Here is a 20,933-nt window from a genome sequence, read left to right as displayed (position 1 = left end):
GATCTTCTGTCAGAGGCCTCTTTCCAAGTTAGTAAAAGTAGAAATGGTTTGTTGAAGGGTACATCAGATCCCATCGCATAGACAGACCGTCCTTTATTTAACCTGTTTTCTGCTGACGGACATTGTACCTTGTTTCTGATCGTCACCAGTGAAAGGGACACTGAGATGGACGTCTTCGTGCACACACCTCTTCCTGTCTGTGCAATTGTATCTTAGGTGTGAGTTCTTATAAATGAGATCACTGGGTCAAAAGGCATGTACACTTTAACTTTTTTTTTTTTTTTAAAGATTTATTTATTTATTTATTAGACAGAGAGAGACAGCCAGCGAGAGAGGGAACACAAGCAGGGGGCGTGGGAGAGGAAGAAGCAGGCTCCCAGTGGAGAAGCCCGATGTGCGGCTCGATCCCGGAATGCCGGGACCACGCCCTGAGACGAAGGCAGACACCCAACGACTGAGCCACCCAGGCGCCCCTACACTTTAACTTTTTTAAAAAAAAATTTTTTTTACGGTTTTATTTATTTATTTATTTATTTATAGAGAGAATGTGAGTGGGCGGTGGGGCAGAGAGAGAGGGAGAATCCCAAGCAGACTCCGTGCTGAGTGTGGAGCCCAACGTGGGGCTCGATCTCATGACCCTGAGATGACCTCAGGCAAAATCAAGAGTCAGACAGTCAACAAACCGAGCCATGCAGGCGTCCCTATGTTTTAACTTTTTTTTTTTTAAAGATTTTATTTATTTGACAGAGAGAGAGACAGCCAGCGAGAGAGGGGACATAAGCAGGGGGAGTGGGAGACGAAGCAGGCTCCCAGCAGAGGAGCCCGATGTGGGGCTCAATCCCAGGACTCTGGGATCACACCCTGAGCCGAAGGCAGACGCTTAATGACCGAGCCACCCTGGCACCCCCCTACATTTTAACTTTAAATGCAAATTGGGAAATTCCCTCTAAAAATCTTCGCAAACAGCACCCCCCTCCCCGTGCCCCTACCGACCCCCTCAGAAAGTCTCCTTGTGTTTCCATCTGGTCTTGCATTTTTCCCTCGAGTCACAGAGGTCTCTTAAGCCACGACCTTTTAAGGCCTTGGTTTCTCAACTTTGGAATCAGAAAGGTCAAGAGGATGACCTTCCAGGGCCTTCCGTCTGCGAATCCCCAGTGCTCCGAGCCTCACAAGCAAGCCCCCTGTTGCCCCGAGAAGGCTGCCGTTCAGCAGTGAAGCCTCTCTGGAGCATAGCTTGCTTTCCAACAGGGCCTGACTGTTGGAGAAACAAATGTTGGCCCAATCCAGCCCTCACCCCCCCACAACTGAGGCCTTAATGCACCCAGGGTATCAGTGGTCAGCAAGCCCATCACCTAGGGGACCTCCTCTATAGGCAAGCCCATCTCAAATCTATAGCACTCTCCTAAAGTCAGGTTCAAGCTCAGGCGTTGGATTTTTGAAATTTAATCTGAAAGGTTTGAAACCTAAGGGTCACATATTCTTGCCAGAGGCTCATCCCAGCCATCTGATGGGAGTCTGGATAAACTTTGGGAAGGGACTAAAAGTACACCCACCCAGCCCTTCGGAAGACCGCTAATGGATCTGGCTGCTTTAATGAGTCCATCTTCTGGCCTCACAACAGCCAGTGAGGCAGGTGTCACAGAGGAGGACCCTGAGGTTCAGGGAGGTCCCACTGCTGCCAAGCAGAGTCCACTGAACTCTCAGCTCACACTTGCCCTGCGAAAGGAATCCAGGGGAACTAAGTGGTGTGTTTGAGTTTTCTGGGTTTTATTCTAAGGACTGCTTATACGAGCAGCTGTATCACAAATCCTTCTGTAGCCCCTTCTCCTCGCCATCCGGCCAGAGCACGGCCACCTATCTTCCCAGTTTGCAGAAGAGACCGAAGTTCAGAGTGTCAGAGTGGGTTGGGGCAGAACCAGGACTGGGAGGGAGGCAGGAGTCAGAGACCGCAGGGACTGCTGGCCGTGGGGAGGGTGACTGCTCTTATTCTCCCGGCACTGGGGAGCCACAGCAGGTGTAAGCAGGGGAGGAGACAGGATTGGCTGCATCAACTTCTCGCTCATGTTAGGTAGCCAGGTATTCTCATTAGAACAAAAGCCCTTTTCTGCTCTTTCCTCAAGACTAGTGAAGAAAGGCTGAAAGACTTGAGAAAAAACAAATTCAGGGAAATGCAAATCGCTCAGAATAAGGTTGATCGTCCTTTGGTGACAAGGGAGTAACCAGGGTATCGTTGCCACGGAGGAAAGCAGCTGTTTCTGCACCTCTTACCCCTGTGTTCATGTGGCTGTTGGCCTCGGGGCCGTTTGGAAGGTTTCAGATGTGTGCACCGGTGCCACTTGCCCAATCCTTGGGTGGCTGGCAGGAGGGGGGCCGGGCCTCTCCAGAGAAGCTGCCAAATACCCTCATTGCAACTCTAGGAAACCAGCTTGTCGGGGCCACATCCATAGCAAACACTGGTAATATTTACCAAGTATTTCTTGAAAAATGAGTGCAAAGTGCAGGAAATGCAGTGCAAATTGCTAAAACGCAGAACATCAGCAACTTAGGACATTTAATGAGTCTGAGAAGAGAGATATAAATTTCAGGAAAATGTCAATTGCGGTATGTCAACAAGAAGCTTCTCAATATCTCCTCCATGAGACTATTTCAGTCTCTGGTTATGACTCGAGTTGTAATTCTTGAGATTTGATTCTAGACGTCAAGGAGGGGAGAACTGGAGGAAGGAGGGAAGCAAGTGTTGCTTGTGCATTGCAGATTAGCAGGGAGCACCCAGGGCACCAACAGGGTCCCATTTGAGGAAAGCTAAACCCTCCCCCCGGGGCCTGGTGTGCTGCCCAGGAAAGTCTTTTGCTGCAAAAACTGGATCCTTGGGGGGAGAGGGACTGCCTACATATTGCTGGAGGGCTGGGAACTATGCTGGCCCCGGAGGGGCAGGTATCTTGTCAAGGTCGGGGAAGGGTCAAGGTCACCCAATGCTATTCCCTTCTCAGGCAGCCACATTCCTCCAATTGCTGGGACCTCGGAGGGACCTGGGCACCCGCAGCCTCGTCTACCTAAACCTACTCTTCACCAGTTCAACCCAGAGTCCAGGGCGTTTGGAAACCCATGGGCCACAGCCCGCCGCCGCGCCCTCAGACTCCTGTTGGGTCAGGAGTGGTGCCGGGGTGACAGAGTGACCGCTTGCCCTCCTTTCTCTGCAGTCCCTGACAGCATCATCATGAAGGTGCTGAGCCGGCGCCTGAGCCAGCAGGACTGCGTTCAGAAAGGCTGGGTGCTGCACGGCTTCCCCAAAGACCTGGACCAGGCGCACCTGCTGAACAGCCTGGGCTACCCGCCCAACAGGTAAGCCGACCCTCCAGGGGGCCGCAGCCCCGCCCACACCGCCTCCCGGAAGGTCCCTGCCGCTGGCACACTCTCCCCGGGGGCTCGGCTGACGAAGTCCTCTGACAGCTTGCGGTTTACGAGAAGCCCCCATGCTCTTCAAGTGGAAGGCCCCTTGACGCCCCCGTTCCCACCCGCCCGCCCTGCCCTGTGCACCAGGAGCCAAGCGTGGGCTCAGAGCATGGCTGGCCCTGAGCTTCCTCACCTGTGAGCGACAGTCCAGCCAGTCTTGCCCTCCTCGGGATGGTTGTGCCAGTCAGTCAACGGACGCTTCCTTCTACTGTTTCCACACTTCCGTTTCGTACATCGGAAGCTTCAGTGCACCCGATAGTCGTTTTCGTGTAGGTAAACAGTATGAGCTGAACACCTTTTCCCTAAACGGCTGGCCATTTGTTCCAAAACAAGTGTCTAGGGCTCTGGAATATTCTGCTCTTCTTCCGCTAACTTGAACTCGAGAGTACACTATCCTTGTGTATGTTGTGGACGTAAGCAAAAGAGACCCAAAGAAAAACAAGTGAAGGCTACTTAGCCAGGGCTTGCTCTGGGGAGGGAGTCGCCGCATCACTTGGGTTTGGCAGGGACTCCGAGGGGGTGGTGGCGGGTGTGCCCCGCGGGGCTGTGACCTGGGGCAGTGGACCTGGAAGCAGGATGCCCTGTGTTCTCGGCCCAGGGAGCACATTTGACTTTTCTCTGGTTGGTCCTAACCTGACACTGCTGGTTATTGGACGGCTCCTGGCTGTTTGGGGTTAATTGTTGCAGAAACTGTGATTTGGTTTAGGAGAATTTTCAAGTTTCTGGGTAGTTGGCATTTCATTGTTTATTTCAATTCTCATTATTAGTTTTTTATTTTAGTGCAAAGTATGGAGAACTTGAAGTACAACCTCTAATTTAAAAAAAATGATCGAACTTCATTCTGTGGATGATTTTTCAGTAGGTATTGGAAAAGATGTATGTTTTGAGAGCGAGAGCATGTGCGCCAGTGGGGGAGGCGAGGAGGGCGAGAATCTGGAGCAGACTCCGCACTGAGCGTGGAGCCCGACGCAGAGCTCGGGCTCAGGACCCTGAGATCACGACCAGAATGGAAATCGAGAGTCGGACGCTTAACCGACTGAGCCACCCAGGTGCCCCCAGACTGTATTTTTATGAATTCCTCTTGTTCTCTTACTTCCTGCGATTTCTGCTCCATATGTTTTGGTGCCAGGTTATGCAGTTCCTTGAGGCTTCTGTCAGGCACGTGTTCCCTGTGGAAAGTCGTCTTGACGGGCGTGACTGTCCGTGGTGGAACTGTTACTCACCACGTTCTCTGTGCCTCCCTTCCTCAGTGACAACACTTCCCGCTGGTACCCACGAGGCCGATTCTGTGTCCCAGTCTCTGGCGCAGCCGTACGGGGACGGCAGAGGTCCTGGCCACTGAGATGCACGCACATGACCGTGTGGTTCTGCCAGAAGACCTGCCCTCGGGGCCAGCTGTGCGGGAAGGAGCTCCTTCAGGGTTCTTTTGCCTTCTTTCTGTTATTGCCTTTCCTGAAGTTAATAATTGCCAAAGATTCCCTTCGCCTCTCTCCCATGAGGGAGATTGTTTCCACACACCCCAATTTTCTTTTTCTTGGTTTACTACCTCGTTTTTGGTCAAGCACATCCATCAGTAGCTTCCCGAGAAGGGTTGCCTGGGCGGTAAATTTTTTGAGACTCTTTTTTATTCCTTGAGCAGTTGAAATTATCCCACTTATTTTTGCTTTTATCACTTTATTTTATGCTTAATTATGGTTTCCTTTGTCTTCCATCTTTTTTTTAAAGTTTATTTATTTTTTAGTAATCTCTATACCCGACCGGGGCTTGAACTCACAACCCCAGGATTAAGAGTCGCACATTCCTCAGACTGAGCCAGCCAGTGCCCGTCTTCTCTTTCTGGTCTGTGTTTCCTTTGACTTCTGTTGCTGAGATTGCTCCCTCTCCCCTTCCCACCAGTCCATGCAGAAGGTGCTCTGGCTCTGGTCCTGCTGGTCTCCAGCACGGTTTGCGTGTTTCACATACGTGGTTGGGCTGTATTTCTCAATTTGTCTATTTTCAAATGAAACAGAGTAGCTTGACTCTGTCACATGGAAGAGGAAGGAGAACGTGCTCCCTGTGTGCTCCCTCCTCGCCCCCTGCCTGTCCGCTCTCTGCTGCGGGGAGGGGGAGGCAGGGACAGACACGTTCTCAGGTTGTTTAGTCCCAGTCTATTTGACACATATTCTTATTTTTAAGATTACTAAGCATTTCTTCCTAAAATATAACAGTTATGTTGTTTTTAGCAATAATTACTACACTCCATGAGGTTTTAATTCTCTCTCTTCAAATGGATTCAGATTTCAACACCAGCTGTTTATAGAATTCAACCTCCCCATTTACCAATTTTGATTCATCTTTCCTTTTTTTTTAAGAGCCTGGGGGAGGGGCAGAGGGAGAGGGAGAGAGAGAATCTCAGGCAGACTCCACACTGAGTGCAGAGCCCAATGTGGGGCTTGATCCCACAACCCTGGGATCACAACCTGAGCTGAAACCAAGAGTGGGAAGCTGAGCCGCCTGAGCCACCCAGGCGCGCCTTTTCTTTCCTCTGGAAGGACTGTCTTTGATTCATTTCAGCTGGGGTGCACCCATTGGTAGACGGCCAAGCTCTTCTGTTATCTTTGTTTGTGAACAACATCCAGCAAAGTGAAGCCCCTTCGATCACATTTCTTGCCCGTCGGCCTCCTGTCTCATTTCCACACCGTCCTCTGATGTCTCTGAGGCTGTAGCAATGCCGGCGGGTGGGGAGATGCTCTTCCGTCGTGGCTCGTATGCTTCCTCTGTCTGAGTGCCTGTGAGGTCTCTCTCTCTCCCCTGAAGTTCATTTGTGCTCGGCAGGCCTTAGTCTTTTTTTTTTTTTTTTTAAAGATTTTATTTATTTATTTGACAGAGAGAGACAGCCAGCGAGAGAGGGAACACAAGCAGGGGGAGTGGGAGAGGAAGAAGCAGGCTCATAGCAGAGGAGCCTGATGTGGGACTCGATCCCGGTACACCAGGATCACGCCCTGAGCCAAAGGCAGACGCTTTAACGACTGCGCTACCCAGGCGCCCCCGGCAGGCCTTAGTCTTACTTCTCTTGATGACTTTTCTCTGGAACGTTACTTCAGGAGGATATTCTTCTAGTAGACACTTTACTATTTTCCTGGTCCACTTGCTTGGTTTTCTTCTCCAGGAAACCAATTATGTGTATGTTGGATAGTTACCATCTGTTTTCCATAATTAGGATTTTTTTTCTTTTTTCTTTTTTAAAGATTTTATTTTTGGGGGCGCCTAGGTGGTTGTGTCGGTGAAGTGTCTGCCGTCAGCTCAGATCATGATCCTGGGGTCCCGGGATCGAGTCCCACATCAGGCTCCCTGCTTAGCAGGGATCCTGCTTCTCCCTCTGCCGGCCGCTCCCCCTGCATGTGTGCTCTCTCTTTCTCTCTCTGACAAATAAACAAAATATATGTTTTTTAAGATTTTATTTATTTGAGCGAGTGAGAGAGTGTGTGTGGGCAAGTGCGCAAGTGAGGGGGGAGGAATAGAGGGAAAGAGAAAATCTCAAGCAGATTCTACATCCAGCACAGAGCCAGACTCGGGGCTTGACCCCACAACCCTGAGATCATGACCTGACCCAAAACCAAGAGTCAAGACAGTCAACCGACTGAGCCCCCCAGGTGCCCCTAAGATTTTTTTCTAGTAGCTTTTACTTCTTGTTTTTTTCCTGTCTGTCCTTTATCATAACTTCAACTAATTTCTATTGCATTACTTTCTCGCTGCCCCTGGCTTTTCATTTCTGTGATGCTTTTACGTTTCCCTTCACCTTGCCCCTTAACTCTCTCAGCTTTCATTCATTTCCCCTCGGATTTCTTACATCGTAGAGACTGCTCTTCCTAAATGATGTGGAGTGTATTGATAAGTCTTTATTGGAAATGTGCTGATGTTTCCTGGAGTAATTTTTCTTCCAAAGCGTATTCATTGTCTTTCTATTCCCCCCCTTTTTTTGACTTTTATGACCCTTTTTTGGCAACGTCTATCTGTGGGTCCCAAGATGGTTGTATTTTGCAAACCAATTGTCTTTGAATAATAGGCCTGTCTTTTGCCTAAGAATGGCACGAGTTGTATTAGTTTTGCTTCTGTGGCTGCTGGAATAAATCCCTCCAAATTTGGTGGCTTCAATAACGCAGATTGATCGTCAGCCAGCGCCGTGGGGCTAAAATCGATAGTCTGCAGGGCCGCGCTCCTTCTGGAGGCTCTGGGGAGAATCCGGTTCCTTGCCTCTCAGCTTCTGCAGGCTGCCCGCCACCCTTGGGTCTCGGATGCCTTTATCTCCAAAGCCAGCAACGTTGCACACGCTGACCCCTTTCGGTAGTCCCCTCTCTGGCCAGAGCTGGGGACACTTCTCAGGTTAAGGACCAGTGTGATTCAATTGGACGCCCTCCCGCCCAGAAAGTCTGGGATCATCCAACCATATCGGGGTCTTTTTCTGAATCTTATCTGCAGAGTCGCTTTTGCCCGGTAAGGTAACATAGTCCCAGATTCTGGGCTGGCCGTCTGGGTGGGGGACATTCTTCTGTCCTCCACGTCTAGATTCTCTTCTACTCTGTCTCATTCCACCCCTAGAGGTGAGGCCAGAGAGCTTCCTGCTGGCAGGCTGAGATATTCGTCTAGTCCAAGGGCAGAGGACCCAAGCTTCCTGTCTTACTGCCTGTGTTGCCTGCAAATTTCCAGGGACCACAGGGCTGCGAGGCTGTTTCCACCCTCTGTTTTCTGGCAACGTCCCAGACTCCGGTGTCAGTGGGTTAGCTTCCGTGTACGCTCACCATCTACCTGAAGATGGAAGGCTCTGGGAAAATCCGGGACAGTCCGTGACCCACTGGGGCGGGCCACTGACTCAGTTGGAGGAGAGAATCCAGGGCTTGATCTCTCTGAGCCCTGAGGGAGAAAACGGCAGTTTATTTATTGGCCCTCCCCACGGTGCCAGGACTTCAGACCCACCAGCAGGGGAGGGCGGGGTGTTTATTCAGAAGCAAATGGGGAAGAATATTCAAGAGCCTCTTTGATTTAGGGCAGTCTTGCAAGTAAATATTTCTCCATTCACCATGGAATAAAATCAGTTTCTAAAGACTTAGTAAACAATGCCAATTTAATTTATTTGACCCCAGGGCAGAGGACAAGCAGAGGAAAAAAGATGTTTGTTTACAACATAGATTTAATCTCGCGCTGTTTTAATCACCTTTCTCACCTTGTGTATTTCCCTCCGCCACCGAGGGTATGTTCTCTCCTCCTCCTCACATCCGACTATCCCATTCCCCCACCTTAGCTTTCAATTAACATTTTTATGATTAATTCAGAAGGTAATTTTAGCCATAAACCTTCAAGTCCAGATATAGGCTAAGAAAGTGAGAAATATTCTAAAATGAGCCCACCCGGCACTGGGATGAATACCAGGGCTGTAATTCTGGTTTGGTTGTGAGCCAATTATAAAGCGCTCGAGCTGTGGTGTTGCTGTTTTTGACACCAGGAGGAAATCTTGACAGAATTATAGCCTAGAAATCAATCTGGGAATACGATACAGAAATCTATAATTCAGATATGAAAACAATCTACAAAGGCTCTTTTTTTTTAGGAGGGTTCGATGAAATTAGATTAAAATAAATTTACATATATATCAATTTTATTATTAAAATATATTCATGCTAGTAAATAGAGTTATTGGAGAAGGAGAAGCTGCTCTGTGTCGGACACAGAAATAGACCTCTCTGGCTTATCAGAAAACAAAGTTATTGTCTCCTTGTCAGATATAAATCTCTTCTCAGAGCTAATGAATGGATAGTGTTCAAACGCAATGTTTTGTTTGACTCCTACCTCATAAACCCATGGCACATAATACTAAATTATATTCCGCCGAGCAGTATCAATCTCTGGATTCCAACATCACAGGGTGAGGGAAGCCGACCAAGTAATTGATGTGTTGCAAAGAGGGAGAAAAAGTTATTTGAGAACAAATAAAATGGGCTATAAAGTTTGTTAAAACGTAATAATAGTAAAAAAAAAAAAAAAAAGGAAGAAGAAGAAGAAAGAAACAAAGAAGGAACCATCCCAGGCTGCATCCAGAAAGCTGCCCTCTGCCCAGCTGTAAAATAATTCATTTCATGTGGCAAGTTTGTAGCGCCGTCGTTCCCTTTAAAATTAATGTTCGCTATAGAGAGGGAGTATAGGATTCTGATTGATGTTGAGAAGTTTGCAGTGTATCAGACAGGCTGGGTTTTTCTGCACCCTCCTTCCTCTCAGTGCTGCAGGGAAGGGGCTGGGCAAGCTCTGGCCTTGACCTTGCAGACACCCCCCCCCCCCCCCCCCCCCCGCCGTGGCTGGGTGGCCAAGGTCCCCGTTCTGTCTTGTCCTGTCTTGTCCTGTCCCACGGCACTGCCTGCCAGAGGTCAGAGCTGCCACCACATCTCTCACAAATCCCTGGGGAAGAGGGTAAAGGGGGGACTCTGGCTTAGCCTGTCTCTTCCTCTATCTTAGGGGACTAACTTCGGAGACTAGAAAGAAATCACCCAAGGGCTAGATTTCTGAGTAGCTCCTCTGTGTCCCAGCTCGTTTTGTGCGAATTGGAACTGCTGCATGGGTTCCTTTGAGAGCGCGGTGCCTTAGGATTTTTATTCATTATTATTTTTTAAACTAGATGGTTGTGGTGTCCCATGTCCAGAGGAGCTCAGAGGAGGTTCAATTGTCCGTGGGAAGGCAGCGACCCATCTCTACTCCTTGCCTTTGGCTCCCAGTTGGTGCTGGGTGTGTTGTCGACTTTTGCTGAACACGCAGCCCTTTCCTCCAGGCAGTGGAGGACAGGCCGCCGAGGGGAGCAGGCTGGCAAACACCAGCACCATGCCAGTGGGCGCCGGGAATCCCACACGCAGGTGCAGCCTCTGGGAGCTTTTCAGATTTCTGGGGGCCAGGCGCTCGAAGCCAGCCCTGGTGGCTCTGGCCAGGACATCTCTGCTCGGTGCTCAGGCTGGTACCAGGCCGCTGCCGGCGCTGCCAAGAATCCCCTTCTTTCTTCCTCTCCCGGTTCTCCTGCCCCTCGTCTTGGATTGTCATCCTCATCCTGACAAGAATGATGATCATGTCTGACTGTCTATTATGTGTCGCCTTTACATCTCACTTCACCCGTTCAACAGACCCAGAAAGTAGGCCTGTTCAGTAAAAGGCACTTGGCATGGAGAAGCGTCGGACCACTTAGAAGAGACCAGGCTTGAGCCAGCTCTTTGCTCTGAACTGTTACTTTGTATCCTTTCTGCGTGTGATTGGCATTTATCCCAGCTGCCTCGCTTGAAAAAGCTACCTTTAATCTCAGTTTTCCTCTCTGTCAAATGGGGCAATAAACTCTACTCTTTCAACCTTATGGCACTACGGTCCTAGAGAGTAAATGGAAGGTGTCTGTGTGTGTGATTTATAATTGGAAAGTGCTGGTCGGATACAGGAAGCTGCTGTGAGCTGGCTAGGTCTGTGGTCCCCAACAGCTTTTCTGGGTGGGGCAAACTCTCATTCAAAATGTAGGATATGTCTCCCCTTCCATTCCCACATAGTGTGTTACACACACACCCCAGATGGGTGTGCTGCAGGCTCGTCTACACGGTCAGAGGTGTGAAAATGTATATGAGAGTCACTCGTGTGACTCTAAATTCCTGTTACGTAAGAAGCCAAAATGGCAAAAATCCTTGGAAGGGATGACGGTCAGGGAGTACTTGCTGTATCTACTCATTACGGGCTGGTACATACAACTTACAGTTACCTAACAATGCTTTTTCTCTAATAGCAATCTGTTTGCTTTTCTTCTCCATGGAAGACCTTTTAAAGAGTCGGGGTGGGCTGAACTCGGGGAAGGTGAGTCCTTAGTCAGCTGATGGCACGTGGGATAGGAGAACAACCCTGAAATAGACCCAGACACAGTCTCCCTTTTGTCCAGAAGACCCTCGTGGGACCAGGCAAGCTGGAGAATCACGGTTGGGGCATTTAACGTTGTCGATACACTGTTCTGCCAAATGCTGGTTTGATTTCTCGGTTTTGATGATGTTAAATTTTAGAGAATGGAATAAGATGGGATAAGATGGCGTCATGAAAGTAAAAAACTGAACGGGCACATCGTTTCTCGGCCGGAGCTCTCTAATTTGATTTCAAAGCTTGTTCTTTTGAGTTCCATGTGACACTCTGTGCTCGGGGACAGCACAAGGAAACCCTTGGATAATGGCTTTGCCTTTCCTAGCGTGTTCCAAAGTGAGAAGGATGCTACGATCTCTTGGGGGGGACAGCAGTAGGACCCGAAAACAATTAAAATGCGAGATAGAGGGGATTTCTTGCCTTCCTCCGCTCTCTCTCTTTTTTATCATCACTTGGTCCTCCCAGGAAGCTCTCATATCACTGCAGCTGATCCTTCCGTGGATTAGGGATAATAAACAGCCCATTAATGGAGGCCTGAACCAGGAAATAGAGTTGGAATCAGCAGCACAATTCAGTGGCTGACTGAGGTTAATAACTCCATTACTCCAGCTCTGTGCTGAGCCGCCCGACGAGCAGGATGTTAGCCTTATCTTACTCCTCATTAATTGAGCTAATAGAACCCGAGTGACCCCGCCTCGCCGCCGTAGTCTGAGAGTTTACCAGACATGGGCTGGAATACATATCATCCCCGAGTGCTCTGCGGGCGCCTTTGTTTTTGGAAGAGAGTTCTCCCTTAAAGACTGGTCAGCCTCCAGACCCGTCCTAGCAGCGGAGTCGCTGCGCAGCTGTCCGCACCGGGGTCCCCAGGTCCCGCTGACTTTGTTTCACGAGGGCGGTGCGGCAAGGACCTGCCCCTCAGGCGGGAGCCACTTGGCTTTAGGGCTTTAGCTTCAAGCCCCACAGCTTTAGAGGAAGTAGCGGTGGTCTCAACCAGGTGTCTGGGGTCAAGGGCGAAAAAGAAAAAGTGGCACGCGTGGGTGGGAGTAGGGGCGGGCCACAGCCTTGCCTCTGTGGCTGTTCTCTGTCCTGCGACACTGGGCAGCTGCCTCTTCTGTGCCCATCCTTCCTGCTGAAGGTGCCTGACAGTTCGAGGCGTGGTTCCGACCACCCTGCTTCACCGCTCGCGGGCCAGCTGTCAAGCGCTCTAATTAACCTTTCTGAACCTCACTGCCAGATGGGGTAATAAGCCCGCCCTCTGACCTCACCCTCTGCTGGCTGGACGTAGGTATTTGCTAAGAAAACGCGGATGGAAGGGGTCTGTGGATCGGAAAATGCTCTGTACAGCCAAGATAATGTTGCCCTAGACTCAGATTCGACACCTGACTTCCCCGCAGCAGCATCTCTGCGCCCCAGCTTCCTCCACTGACAACAGGGGCAGTGGTCTGTAGGGCATCGGGTGGGAAAGTTTGATGAGATGGTGCAGGAAAGCACTGTGCGCAGAGCCTGGCCTTACAGGGACTCCGTATGTGCTGATTCCTAATGTACCTGGGACCCGGAGCCTGTCCGTGGAGATCAGAGCTTCTGAAGAGAGATGAGGGCTCGCCAAAATAGCAGGTGCAAGGCATTGTGGCCCCGGCTGGCTCCCTGTCTGCTCTGCAGGGACTGTTTCCCTCTGGTTGGGGGAAGGTAGTTCCTCGTTCCCCCGGCGCTACGGGGTCGGGCGGGGTGGGGGGAGGGCAGGAGAAAGATCCAGCAAATAGACAAAGACAAATTGCACTTTCATTGGAGACGCTCTAGAGCCAGCAAAGAGGAAGATCTTCAGGCTAGAACAGCCTGGCAGATTGTATGGGAGCTGAGAAACCAACCTGAAAAAAATGGGGATCATTATCACCTGTCCCCTGTTGTTTTCCACGATTTAAAGATTGTTTTGATGGCTGGACGTAACACAGTGACACTCTGATACAAGGCAGGACGTTTGTCGCTTACAGTTCCCAATAGGAGGTGGCTGCCACGCGGGTCCCCTCTGGGGGTTGCCCTCTGGGGACAGACGAGAACAGCTGAGCCGTGGAAGGGAGCTCCCGTATGGCGAGGGGTGGGGTAGCTGGGTTTTACAGGCTCTCTGTGAATTGGCTAATTTAAACAATCCCGGGGATTGGGGCCTAGGGGCTGTCCCCAGCTGGAGCGTGGGTTGGAGTGGGGGCTCAGCAGGCTGCAGGGCATCAAGAGTTCCTAGCCACGACTTCGAAACTGGGTCAAGACAGCGCTTGTGAGACATGTGTCGCACCTGTCCTGTGTGGGGTGGACTGACCAGGCCAGCCTGGCCTGATTCCGCCTTCTCCATCTTCTGTGGTCGAGGAGCACTTTTGCAGACAAACTTGAAGAGGTCGAGGCTCAGCCCAAAGGCCAGCCACCCCTGTGGGCCTTTCGTCCACCGTCCACCGTGTGGCGACCCGCCAGCTTCTCTGAAAGCACCACCTGAGTGCGCCCCGTTTCCTGGGGCTGTTCAGTGAACCGCCTCGTCCACGCGGGCTTTTCCACCCGCCCCCATGCCTCCCAGGCCCCCCGTGCGACGGAGGCGTCATCTTCCACGGTGCTTCTCACCGACACTGGCGCCCAGCACGGCGGCGCACCGTGCCCACCAGCGGCTCTGAGAGCAGGGCTGTGCTTCCTTAAGCACACCAAAATCGCAGAGGGTGCTGGGGATTTGGGGGCCGCGCTGGGGTTGGAGGCGAGTTCAGGCAGTGATCCCCGTGAGGCAGGGGCTGGGTTCACCGGCCAGGAGCGAGGAAGGAGGTGCACCCCTGGGCCTAGAGCCCCAGGTCGTGGCCAGTAACGATGACGCCGCCGGGGCCACAGCCCACAGCCCCTGCAGCTGTAGATTTTAATCTTCCGGTAAATAAGAACTGAAGTGGAAAAAGGAAGGTTGTCCCGTTATTTTCCTGCCTGGGGACTGTTGACATTTTACCACTTATTTCCAATGTTTGTGTAAGAAAGTCTGGTGAGGATGATTCTGAGCAAATGTGGAAGGTCGGCGCTGCTTTCTTCCTGGGTTAAAACTTAGTTTATGACAGTCTGTTACTAGGTTTGTCGTCTGTCTTTGAGAGCATAAGAGCAATTACTTTTGAAGCAACGACATCAAAAATGTACATGACCTTTGAACCCTTTGCCTGCAGCCTCCGGGGTCTTTCGGAGGATAAAAATACAGTGATTCCCAGAGAGAGCATGAGCCCAGGCAACCGCAGGCGTGGCTCTGCTGTCCTGGGCGGCAGCTGGAGATTCTGAAGGCACCTTGCCTGTGTGGGCCGCCAGAAACCAGGGAGCTTCAAGCCTGGAGCCGTCGAGAGCTGGTCCGCACTGGGTGTTTGAAGATCTTTAGGAAGAGACAGGGCAGACCTATAACCAGGGTTCTCGTGCTGTTTTCTTGGTGGGTAATTTAGTTAGTTAAAGACGGACAGTAACAGTCTTACTGGAGTATATTGAAATTCCCTTCATTTATTAAGCAGGTAAAAAATTTTCCAAGAATTTTCATAGAGTGTTCGGTCATGCCTGCAGTGTCGGGTAGATTCCCTGCTGTCCCTAAGAGGTCGAGGAAAGATTTCCAGGGTCAGTTTGTCACCCGCCAGGTTTAGCACAGTGTTCCAGGTAAATGTGTCATTTTGGGAGAAAGTGACAACTTCTCTCCGTTTCCTATTTCAGCGTCTGATAACCTTCACGGCCAGAAAACCCCCCTCGCGTCCACCTCTCCCCCAGCCGCGTCAAGGCTTACTGTCCACTGGCAAAGCACATCTCAATCTTTCTCACCTGTGGATGCTAAGCTCTTATTAGGGGTCCGGTGGGTTTTACACAACCAGTAACAGTCGGGCCCATGCCAGTGGTGAATAAGACATCAGAGAAGATAAACATGCCTTCCCCGCCACGGTGATCAGAGATCCGGGACAATCTCCATGCCTGGGTGGAGAATGACAGGTGACCTTTAACAGAGCAGAGCCCGGGGTAGTTGGCATTTGAGTCTGGTTCTGATGGAGACGCCCCCATTTTTGGCAGGTGCGATGCTCGGCCGGAAGCTTAAAGTCATTTCCCCAAGAAAGGCAAGAGGCCTAGATGCCGGCATGACTTGCAGAAATCATGTTTGTTTTTCTTTACCCAAAGGAGACTTTGGGAGACATCAGAGTGTATTTCAATTTTCCATCTTCCTTAGAGGCGTAAATAAAGTGCTGAACTGGTGAACCTGCATTGTGCTGTCAAAGTCTGGGCCTCTGCCAGATTCAGGCGGCAGATGTCTAAAAGCTTGAAGCTCTCCTTCCTAAATATCATGGACATTATTTAATTAAAGGAAAACTTTTAAAGAAAGTCTTCTACAAATAGAAGTTCAGCTCTACTTTTTTCCGAGATTGTGAAACTCTAGGTATACTGTCTTGCTGCCTTTGAGGTTTCTGCAGATTCCAGACCCCACACCCCACCCCACCCCGGGGGCAGGTGCACTGGATCCCCCCTCCGACACCCTGTTGCAGCTCCTGGGCAGAGCCTCCATCCTGGGGCCCCAACATTGCCCCACCTTTCTCTCTTGGGCCTCTGTCTCATGAAGCATGGGTTCTAGATCCCAGGAGAGGGCTGCATGCCTCGAGAAGAGACCTGCCAGGCCTGGAACTCCTGCTCACAGAGCAGAGGCAAGGTGGGGATCAGGGGAGGGATCCGTCTATCTTTCCCACCCACCCCTTGTATTCATGCTCCGAATGCCCTAAGCTCTCCTGCCTCCTTCCATTTCCTAAACACTCAGTGTTTGCTCATGATGTGGCTTCTTTCAGAGCACCATGGGTTTTTGTCTAAATATTTTCTACGAGGCTTAGCTCAAATTCCACCTCCTCCAGGAAGCCTTTCTTGATGCTTCTCCTTGCTCCGCACCTTCTTGGGACTTTGTACATTGTTCTCGTGATAGGAAGCAGCTTAACAGGATCGTGCCTAAGCAAGAGGCTCTAGAAGCCTGGCTTTGCCCCTTTCAGGCTGTGTAAGGCTGAGCAGGCCTTTACTGTCTGTGAGCGTCAGTTTTTTCCTGTGCAAGATGGTGTGACTTTGTGCAGATACGCAACACGTATTCGCAGAATGTTCATTACGTGCAGGTACAGCTGAAGTTCTAGGAACACAGAAGGAAATGAGCGCTAAACACTTGCGATCACGCAGCTCATGTTCTAGTTGGGGTGAAAAAAGCCCTATACAGTTGACAGATCCATAATAGGTTGGGCTCCAGGGAGAACAGTAAAGCAGGGTAAAGGGGAGTCGGGAAGATTGGCAACAGGAAGGGAGGGGAAGAGATGGTGTGTTGTGTGGAAGGTGGTCAGGGATGACCTTTCTGGTGAGAGGACACTTTAGCAGAGGCTTAAGGAAATCATGCGAAGACCTGGAGAAGAGCAGTACGGGCCTGGGACAGCAAGTGCAAAGGCCCTGAGGTGGTAATATGCTTGGCAAGCTTAGGAGGCATCATGGCGGTTGCTGCCAAAGGAGTTGGGGGAGAGTGGAAAGTTAGTAGTCAGAGATGGACGGGGCCCCTGAGGTCTTGGGCTTTTCCTCAGAGTCAGGTGGGAGCACTGGGGGAGCTGAGCAGATGAGTGGGTAGATAGCGGACGATATGCAGGAGGACAAGGCTGGAGGCAGGGACGGTAGGTGGAAGGCCCTTGGCAAGAAGCAGCTGAGAGATTCTGGCGCTGTGGCCCAGGGTGGTAGCTGGGCAGGTGGAGAGAAGTAGTCAGGCTCTATATTTCGAAGGTACAACAGTTGCCGTCAGATTGGATGCAGGGCGTACGAGAAAAGACAGACATCAAGGAGAACTCTGCCGTTCTTGCTGGAGCGTCTGGGAAGAACGGGCCATCTGTCTGCTGATCAGGGTTGTGGGAGCAGCGGGCTTGGGGAGGAGCTGTTCACCCGGCTTTGAGCACGGGAAGGTTGAGATGCCTGTTAGGAGCCCGTGAAAGTGTCCCAGGGCCGCAATAACGAAGCCCCACAGACAGGGGGCTTCAGTGACAGAAAGGGATTTTCTCTGCGTTCTGGAGGCTGGAAGTCCAAGATCAAGGCGTTGGTCTCTTCTGAGGTCTCTCCCCTTGGCCTGCAGACCGCCCACTTGCTGCCTCTTCACGTTGTCTTTTCTCTGTCCTCATGCGTTCCCAGGGTCTCTGGATATGTCCACGTTTCCTCCTGGTGTAGGACACCAGACTGGGTTAGAGCCCGCCCTGACAGCCACTTCCTTAAAGACTCTGTCTCGGGTTGCCAGGATGGCTCAGTCAGTTGCGTATCTGACTCGTGATTTCAGCTCAGGTCATAATCTCAGGGTTGTGGGATCGAGCCTCGTATCAGGCTCCACACTCAGCACGGGGTCTGCTTGTCCCTCTCCCTCTGCTCCTCCCTACTCTCTCTCTCTTAAATAAATAAATAAGTAAAATCTTTTAAAAAGCAATAAAGACCCTGTCTCCACATACAGTCAGATTCTGAGGTACTGGGGGCTGGAGCTCAACATAGGAATTCTAGGGCATACACTCAGCCCATGACAGCCTCCTGAGGCCTGTGCTGCGGCAGCCCAAGAAAACTCACCCAGGTTCCTAGGGGGTCTCTGAGTCACATCTTTGTGGCCACCCCAGGAATAGCCAGGCATTGCTCAAGGAGCCCATGGCTTCCCCCCAGTGCCCCCTCCCACTCTTTGGCAAGGTTTTTCATCACTCCTGCCCGTGTCCCCAAGACTGGCCAGAACTCTGTGCTCTCAAAACCGTGCAAGTCAAACCCAGGGGGTCCCTGTCAACCATCTAGTGTATCCTCCAAATTGCCCAGAGGGAGAAACTGAGGCCCAGAGAGACTAAGCAAATTGACTGAGGTCTCTCTGTGAGTGAGTGGGGCCTGGAACCAGGCGTCCTGGCCCCAGGCCGGCTGTTGTCTTACTTAATGCTGTGTTCTTTTAAATGCCATAATCTTTCTTCCCATCCCAGCACACCAGGGCAGTGAGCCATTGCGCCCTTGCCGTCCTGCCCAGCACCTAAGCCTTCCCAGGGTCCCCTTTTCTTTGGGAGGCTGGGTTCCGACTATCGTGTACCTGGCGGCAGCTCCCCCCGTGATTGCTTCAACCAGATGCCCCTCTTCTTGCGGAGCTCTGGGAGCACCCCCTCTCCTCTCAACAATAATTAGCCTTGTAAGACTAATGGACGAAATCGTGTCTAATTACCCTGTTGAAGGCCCAATTATGCGATTAACATTCGTGGGCTATAAGCTAATGACGAGAAGAGCCTCTCATTTGCATAGCATTAAGTTAATTGAGCCGCCAGCCGAGGGGCGGATGGGGTGGCGACGGCAGGATTCTCTTTCTGGAAGGATACTAATGACCAGAGAGGATGGTTCACCTGACAGCTTTATTAATTAACAGCGATCTGATTACCTAGCAGGAGTGGCAAGTGGCAATGGGCAGAAAGGCTCGGCTTTGTCACAAATGGGAGTTGGGGGCCCTGTCTGCTGATTTTTCTTCCCAGCACTTGGCTGTGTTAGAGGCGAGCTCATGATCGCCTTGAAGAACCATTTTAGAAAACTCTTCCTGCAAAATCTTGCTCAGGCCCTTCTGTTGACATACTCCCTGCACGTTTCCTTCACTCGCTTTATCATTTATTCTCTCTCTCTTCCATTCGTTCCACTCACATGTAGAGCGCTTCCCCAGAGCAAGGCTGGGCCCCCTGCCTCGGGAGTGTTCATGGAGTGGGTTCCACTTGGCTAGAGGCTCCCAGCTGCCCCCAGGGCTTTCGGACTCAGCCTGGTGTCACCCTTGCAATTGGTGAATGTCAGCAGAGAATCTCAGACTTTGAAGAGTTCGTAGAGATCACCGCTTCAGGTCCCTTATTTTACCCCCATAGAATGGGGGCTCAGAGAGGCTGAGAGCCTGGAGCTTGCATCCTGCGGCAGGGAGTGGTGGGGTGGCGTGGGTGCCACTGGCCGTGCCCCGCATCCCCTGCCCCCAGAACTGCTCTGCCTTTTCGGCCCCTCTCTCTACCCCTGTGGATGGTGTGCTGAGCTCTTAAATGTTATCTCCAGGGGGAACTTGCCTGGGAGCCCCTCCCACATGCTTCCCAGCCCCCACTTCTCCCTCATGGCACTTGCCCACTGGCCTGTATTTCTTCTCCATGAGGCAGAGGGCACTTAGCTCACAGCTTAGGTGTTGAACCAACTAAGGAACCATGAAAGTGATATGTGGCTGGACTAAAACCCAGGTTGCTCTCCAGTGAATTTTAAAACAAAGAATTTGGGGGCACCCGGGTGGCTCAGTCGGTTAAGCATCTGCCTTCAGCTTAGGTCATGATCTTGGGGTACTGGGATCGAGCCCCACGTTGGGCTCCCTGCTCGGGGGGGGGGGCAGTCTGCTTCTCGCTCTTCCTCTGCTGCTCCCCACCACTCGTGCTCTCTCTCTCAAATGAATAAATAAAATCTTTAAAAAATAATTTTTTAAACAAAAAATAAAATCATGTATACATCTATGTGTAACTTGCTCTCTTTCACTTAATAAAATATTGGACATCTTTACCATTACATAAAGCTACAACTCATTAAATGTAAAGTATACATTTTACAAACTATTACATAGTAACAGTTTGTATACACTGTTCCATAGTCCAGATGTATCAAATGTATTTAAATGCCCTCTGTTTGGCAGACAGTTTTTCCAGTTTTTTTCTGTTACAAACAATACAGCGACAAGCAGCAGACATAACCATTGTCCATTTGTTTTGGTCTTCTTAGGAAAAATTCAAGGAATGGCATTGCCAGGCCATAGGGTCCGCACAATTAAAAAGTTGTTTTAATTTTTTAACTGAAAGGAGTCAGAAATTGAGAGCGTACCAGCGGATAGCCAGTGAAAAAGAAATCTCAAAGGAAGAACAACTGAAAATTAATCATCTAAGCCTCTGACTTAGGTTAGAAAGATAATAAACACAAAAGTGGCAGGAAAGAGACCAGAGGAATAGAAATTAGGAATGTAGAAAACAGAGTGACAAGAGAACCAAAAGTTTGTTGTTTGACCAAATCAATGAAATCAACACACCTCCAGCAAGATAGAGAAGGTGCAGATGAACAACATTTGACATAAAAAGGGGACATAACCATAAATATAAAATATTATGAACAACTTTGTGACCATCAGTCTAGAAACATGGACAAGATGGATAAATCCAAAGGGGGACAATGACAACAACAAAAATCTTGCCAGTATTGACATAAGAAGAAATAGAAAATCCAGTTGGTCCTATAACTATTCCATGCACTGAATCGTAACAGTGAGACCTTCCCCTACCCCAAACACTCCTGCACATGAACACTCATGGCAGCACTGGGTGGGATAGCAAACCACCTTCTCAAAGGTGAAGAAGATCCTGGGTGAATTGCCTCAAGCCACACAGCAGTGCACACTGAAGCCACAGAAGGGGATGGACTACAGCCGTGCGTATCAACATGGAGGGATCTTAGAAAAATAACGTTGAGTGCAAAGGCGAGAAGAAGAATGTATTTAGCACAACAGCAACACAAGCGAGTGAAGCCATGCATTGCTTAGGTACCCTTATACGTCTTTA

The 20,933-nt window shown here is 50.4% G+C and overlaps 1 protein-coding gene across 3 annotated transcripts in view; it reads left to right on the top strand.

Moving 5' to 3' along the window:
* AK8 (adenylate kinase 8) overlaps positions 1–20,933 on the top strand; it is a 118,455-nt gene that overhangs the window by 67,444 nt on the left and 30,078 nt on the right. For all 3 annotated transcript variants that reach the window (XM_057313810.1, XM_026514252.4, XM_057313811.1), the window contains one exon: positions 3,201–3,342. In XM_057313810.1, the coding sequence (XP_057169793.1) occupies positions 3,201–3,342 (142 nt within the window). The remainder of the gene's footprint in view (positions 1–3,200; positions 3,343–20,933) is intronic.

The sequence above is a fragment of the Ursus arctos genome, unplaced genomic scaffold (genome assembly GCF_023065955.2).
Source record: "Ursus arctos isolate Adak ecotype North America unplaced genomic scaffold, UrsArc2.0 scaffold_18, whole genome shotgun sequence".
Lineage (NCBI taxonomy): Eukaryota > Metazoa > Chordata > Mammalia > Carnivora > Ursidae > Ursus > Ursus arctos.
The sequence above is the reverse complement of the archived record's forward strand: the minus strand, read 5'-3'. Positions and strand labels throughout refer to the sequence as shown.